The 6,387-nt window shown below is 38.9% G+C and overlaps 1 protein-coding gene across 1 annotated transcript; it reads right to left on the bottom strand.

The window, feature by feature from the left end:
* Positions 1-1,152: 1,152 nt before the first annotated feature.
* Positions 1,153-6,387, bottom strand: LOC125293414 (protein lifeguard 2-like). The gene is made up of 12 exons (XM_048241314.1): positions 6,114-6,387; positions 4,347-4,431; positions 3,944-4,044; positions 3,767-3,831; positions 3,601-3,654; positions 3,438-3,488; positions 3,301-3,340; positions 3,070-3,107; positions 2,683-2,770; positions 2,405-2,500; positions 2,248-2,301; positions 1,153-2,169 (listed from the first exon to the last, which is right to left on the bottom strand). Exons 1-12 carry the CDS (start codon positions 6,126-6,128, stop codon positions 2,020-2,022), a joined length of 837 nt encoding a protein of 278 aa, XP_048097271.1. The 5' UTR covers positions 6,129-6,387; the 3' UTR covers positions 1,153-2,019.

Below are 6,387 nucleotides of genomic sequence, written 5' to 3' on the forward strand. Positions count from 1 at the left end.
AAACTTGCTAAGACGATAACCTCTCCCGCTTCTTCCTCATTTAAAACCACAACATGGCCGACATTCACATCTATCCTACAAACACTTTCATTGGTTGACTGAGAAGCAAGTACTACAAGAGTTAAAAGTATTTTCAACGGTGAATGGCTGGATCAATACCATACGTATCCTTGACGTCATTTAGTTTTACTTGATAGGTAAACGAGGGAAATCGCACTTGTACCTACCCAATAGAGTACCTACCACATCTACACTGAAATGGGGAAATGTTTACAAAATGTTTTATACATAGCCTACATATGTATGTATAAAACATTTTGTAAACATTTCCCCACTTCAGTGTAGATGTGGTAGGTACTCTATATATACAGTATATATATATATATATATATATATATATATATATTATTTTATTTTTTTTTTCGTTGAACGTTTTTGAAAAAAAGTTTTCATTTGTAGGACTAGTCTCATATTTCAACTTTGTGCCAAGTGATAGACCAAAATGCGTTAGCCTAAATATAACACCACATAGGCCTGGGTAGTCCATCTCATTATTTTATTTCAACCACTGTGAAAAATCAATGTAGGCCAACATTTACATTCACATCTTTAAATAAAAGATAACAAAATAACGTTTTCCTTTTCAATGACAAGAAATCAGCTGTTAAATCAATCAGTAGCCTATAGCCTACTTCTTGAATTTACCAGAAAAGTCTGTGCTATATTCTAGGCTATCAAATAGGCTATAACAGAGCTGCATATTTGAAACTTCACCAAACTTATTTTAAATGCCCTCTAAATTAAATGCTTTGGCACTTTTAAATCTGGGCTCAGAAATTATACAGTAGCCTATTCAAATAGGCCTTCAGTTTAAACCAGAAACATAGGTTATTTGACACATATAGGCCTACTTCCTAAATAAATATTTGGCCATAAGAATAGTCTTTTGCAAAAGTGGCAATGGCTTTTATATCAACCTGACAATATATACACATATTTTGGTATAGGTTATTTTTTACAAAAAATAAATAAATAAAACCCTAAAATATTTGAATGAATTATTGATTTCATCTGGTCAAATTGCCAAAGCTCCTTTCTAAAATAAGCAGAAAGGCCACACAGCAATAAAAATAGACCATTAACACTTCCATACAGAGGAGCCAAAAGCATCCTCCAAGAGGCACTGGCCACATGCAATATTCCCAACCATGCTCAGCTTTTCCTTAGTAATCAACTTCTGTAAACCTACATTAGTCTTGTTTTTAATAGAGAATGCACATAAAAGAAGGACTAGGCTACCAACACTTCATATTAGAGAAACAGGGGGTGTCGACTGTGGGGCAGTGAAGGCAACTGAGAACAACACAGTAACAGTTAAAGTGCAGTTTAGCAAATGTAGTTTGTTGGTTAACCCATAGCAGCCACAGAGACTGTCATTAAACATCATACCCGATGATTCTCTTGACATCCACTCTAGTCTACATGCACTTAGAGCAAATGTACTACAAAACACTGTGCAGATGGAAGGCTGGAGACTAAGCTACCATTTCACGATGGTGTTTACTTCTGTAACTCTCTCTTTTTTGTAAGCTGTTGTATTGCACAGAGGTACCCATGAATTCATGCAGTGTCACGAAATTAAAGGAATGACTTTGTTTTTCCAACACCATGATAAGCCCCATATGACATCAAGGTTTAAAGTGATTCCAAGAATGCTGTTGCACAATCTTTAGATGAACATACACTTCAAGTAGTGCCCCAGTATGTGAGTCCACTGACAAGAGAAGCTATTATATTTAGGGTCCCCTTTAAAACCAATTAATGTAACCCCAGCCACCCTACATGTGAGTGACATGTCAGGTCTGGAGGGATGTCAGCACGAGAGCTAAACACACAAGACAGTGTACTACACATATCATGCTGGAGAGAACAGGGTCACTGTAACTTTGAGGGATAAGAAGGTGTGGACCACAGGAATTGCATTACAGGATGTACAATTGGATGCCACAACAAGATATCTCAGTTCCTCTCTGTGCCAGACAGCTGGAGGAAGAAGGAGAAGATGTAGATGATATCCGTGTAGATGTTGAGGGTGGCAAAGATGTACTCCTCTGGACTTAAGGCGTAGCGTTTGTTGCCCATCAATAGCTGGGTGTCGAATGCGAGGAACTGGAGCAAAGAGAAGATGCAGTGAGGGTATGTTTCCGACATAGCCAACCCAGATGAACAGAATCTCACTGGACTCACCATGGTAAACAGGATTGCTCCTAAAGCTGCATAGACAGCATGCAACCAGGGAACCTGAAGGATGACAACAAAGTAGACATGTATATATGTTTTAAACAAAAGATAAGTAATTTCTTCCATTTGGTCTTTTTCTTTAGGCGGCCTAAATGATACTTACATAGCCCATGGGGAGGACGAAGGCCAGAACCAGCCCACCAATAAGCATAGTCATGCTGAATACAAACAGCACACCTTGACATGAAGTGATATCAAACTATAGGAAAGAACAAAGATTGAAGAGAACAATAAAATGAGTTCTTATTTCATTTGACTTTATATCCAGATAGCTTTTAGTAATCAGTTAGTAACTACTAACACAATAAGTGTGAACTGCTGAACTGCAGCTGTACATTACAATATTTACATAATAAATAAAACTTAAAAAAAAAAATTCACCTTGGTTTGGAAACTGAGGACTGTTACAGAAAGGCACACAAGAGCTGTGATTCCCAGGCATAACACGACTGACTTGGTGTTGTAATAACTTGAGGTGAGAGAGAACACTCAATTTGTAAATAATTACAAAATTTGTTATCAAACTGACCATTGTCCACATTATCATGATATCAGTTAATGTGTGCTTCAAATTAAATGGAAGTGGACAATCACTGGTATTTTGACACAGGCCTAAAGCAAAAACTGTGCATGTTTACCTGCATGTGAAAGCCATCATGAAAGCCATACTCAGAGTCTGAGCATGCATGCAAAATTAGCAGACAAGTGCAAAAAAACAAACAAACAAAATCACCAAGCATACACAAACAAACAATCTAAACACTATACCTGGCCAACATTCCTGTCATATAGGAGAGAGACAGAGTCTGGAACAAGAGAGATTTTAATAGACAGAAGTAAACAAAGATTAGTCAGAAAGTAAACAAAGATTAGTCAGAAATGATAACATGTTTTCATGAGAACATGTTTTCATGTTTTCCTTTGTTTTTTTTCCTGTAAATATGTTCAAATTTTTTATTATACTTTCAACAGACTGTGATATAAACCTTCACTACTTACAAAGATTGTCAACATGATGAGATTCCAAGGAAATTGTCTCCTTAAACAAGACAAAAGGAGAATGTAAGACACTGTGATAAGTGTTTTGGTGTGTCAGATATGGTCAAAGAAGCCCACTGACTAATATTAAAATGTACCTGGGTCCTGAGCAGAGGGACAGGGTCAGATATGTGACAAAGAACACAGCACTGTTGAAAGGGAACAATAAACATGTCAGAAACATCATAACAACAATCTGGATGAGTAATTGATGATGCATTTATTCTACTTTCTATCTACTTGAATGAGAATGGTACTTACTAAGACACCCAGTACCAGCCAGGGTGGGCTTGAATGTACTCCCTCACTGGGTCACTAAAAAGACCAAGCAATAGCCTCATAACCTCATACATAACACATGCTCATACTTCATCATCTTCTAAAGTTTAATCTCTCTTTCTCACTCTCTGATTTTCAATGCACTTACCAGAAAGTGAACACAGACACAATGGCTAGGGTAACCAAGAGCTGAATCATCAATATAGCATACACCTAAAAAAAGACAGACAAAAATATGTATTGGCATGATGCAACTCTCAATGTTAATTAAACAATAAGGAAATAATGGGTCTTAAACATCCACTTATTAGTATCCTTATGAGACCTTGCGAATGAACACCCTTCTAATGTTCTTGTCATCCCAGTTAAATTCTGTAAGCATCTCTCCATCGCCAGGGTAAGCCCCACTGTAGGAAGGACTGCCTTCTGTAGAGAAGACATGAAAAGATTATTTTTCAATAGTCATTACTATACAATTAAGTCCAGTGAAGTGTAAAACACAAATGGTCAATGTCTGATGACAGGAATGTTGTCCAGGTATAGTATCTACATTGTTTGCTTGTGTTTACTTGATGTTTTTGTTTCTATTGTAACCATAGCGTGTCATCCAGATTGTTCATCATAAGGTAGTTATCCCATTGCACTTTACATAAACGTTATCAAGAGACGAGTAATGAAACGTGTGTGAGAAAACATGAGATCTTACTGTGTGATGTAAGATTCTTTACCTGCAGTGGCCTCCTCATAAGTTGGAGGGGCTGGGGGCATGGTCTCTGCAGTAGAGCCATGGTTTGTTTTGTTTGTCACCGACAGCTGTAAGTAAATGAGAAACCTTCAATGATCTTTTGGATTATTTTTTATATTTTTGTCACCTTGAGTAGTCAGGGATGGATTACTGCATGGGCCTACCAGGCCCAGGCCCAGGGGCCCAAGGGGTCAGGGGGCCCTGAAGCTCAAGCCTTTGCATGAAATCATTGCCTCAATATCAACAAATCAGGATGTAGGCTATGAATCTGATTGAATTTAGTATTGGCCATCACCAAAATGCACCAGAATACAGGAAATCACATCAAACAAGTTGAAAAAATGTCTGGGGGAGGACCCCCAACCCCCCCTCCCACATATACGACAATTAGTGGGGGGGCCTTAATACATCTGGCCTGAAAGTTCATAATCCGTCCATGGGGGTAGTGGTTTGACCCAAAATTACATGTACCCCAATCTCATATTTATATCAACCTACTGATGCTGAGGGCTCTGACCGGACTCAACTGCCCAGAGCAGCAGCTTGTCCAGATGCAGCTCCCTGTGCAACTGGGCTGTTACGCAACAGCACTGCCTGACCATATGGCTAATCTGGCCTTAAATTACTCTCACAACTATCTCCTGCAAAATGAAATGGAAAACTACTGACAGCACATAACAAATGAAACACTAGTAGGCCTGGCATTGTCCTATATGTGTCCTGCACGCGCCGTGTGACGATAATTGTGTCATGGTGGTGGGGCGGATGGTTGGGTGTCATGTGCCTCCCCATCAATTTTGACCGTGGGTCAATGACGCACGTCTTTCACACGCATAAATGTGCACGGAGGAGTATACTACTTCTTTAAGAGAGCCAGTGTCAGACATTCCATGTGTGACATTCTCTAGTAACCCTCCTCATTGATAAATAATGTTCCCAGTGCATACTGCGTGTACTGTGGGTGAGGGATGACTTAATGTAACTGATCCGAAATCAGTAAATTAATAATTACTGGAGTAAGAGTATGTGGCAGGCTCTTTATGCAAACAAATGCTGTTACAAATTGTTTTTCATACAGTCATGAAAAGAGAGACTGCTTTCCTCATAAGTCCATGATCAAAGGTTTGACAATATTCTACTTTTGCTTCAATTTCAAAGGTCCACTCAACAAGTTTAATTTACTGCTGGAATGTTTTGAACACCAACAATACTGCCAATTATGAATTGTTATTGGTGGTTTGTGGCTTTGAGAAGGCTTTGTGAATGAAAATTGTAATAGGAATCGCCTATAACTTCAAAACACTACTGTGCAGTGACAGATGTATTCAGTATGCACTATGCACACCAAATTCAATACCAATTTGTCCTTAATTGAGTCCTGTGACATGTTTGATTGATGCGAAAAACATTATACATATTCCTAAATGACTTTCATTTACAGTGAGCCCAAATATAGAAGCACTACAAACAGTGCATTAAACAATAACATGGGCACAGCAATCTTGGATCAATCCAGCAGCAGTGAAAACAAAACATCACCTGAGTGTGCTTGCGGTCTGTTGGCCGATATACGCATTTCATTTGACTATGTGCATTGGCCTTCTGTAACCAGAAAACTAGACAGATGCATAAGTAAACCAGAACTATTACATAACACAGCCTGGTGAAAAATAAAGAGAAGATATTACAGCCCTTCTGCCAATTTTGTAAAATATTGCACATATGACAGTATAGGATCCAGGGTGCTTACCTTGCCCTTAGTCATGATGACTCTGTTGTCCTAAGTCTGTAGGCTCCTTCGCTTTATTCACAATATTGACCCTGGCTGCCCGCACCACCTGGTTCACCTGTATTTTCTTTGCTTTAGGTATTTATTTTGATGCTGTAGATAGCTGTCCCTGTGTCTGGACTATTGCAGTGGTTCCTACTACGCAGCTCAGATGAAAGCCCCTGTGATGCTCGCAGTCGACTAATCCTCGCTCAGCACAGCCCTCTCTTTTCTGTCGTTCCCACACAGAGATCCC

This window comes from Alosa alosa, chromosome 4 (assembly GCF_017589495.1).
Source record: "Alosa alosa isolate M-15738 ecotype Scorff River chromosome 4, AALO_Geno_1.1, whole genome shotgun sequence".
Taxonomy (NCBI): domain Eukaryota; kingdom Metazoa; phylum Chordata; class Actinopteri; order Clupeiformes; family Clupeidae; genus Alosa; species Alosa alosa.

Bases quoted from the DNA above. Each gene is read 5' to 3' on its own strand.
- LOC125293414 (XM_048241314.1), bottom strand. The intron at 4,045-4,346 runs GTAAAGAATCTT...TCTTCTCTACAG, and splicing joins TTATGAGGAGGCCACTGCAG to AAGGCAGTCCTTCCTACAGT. The intron at 2,501-2,682 runs GTGAATTTTTTT...TCTTTCCTATAG, and splicing joins TCCTCAGTTTCCAAACCAAG to TTTGATATCACTTCATGTCA.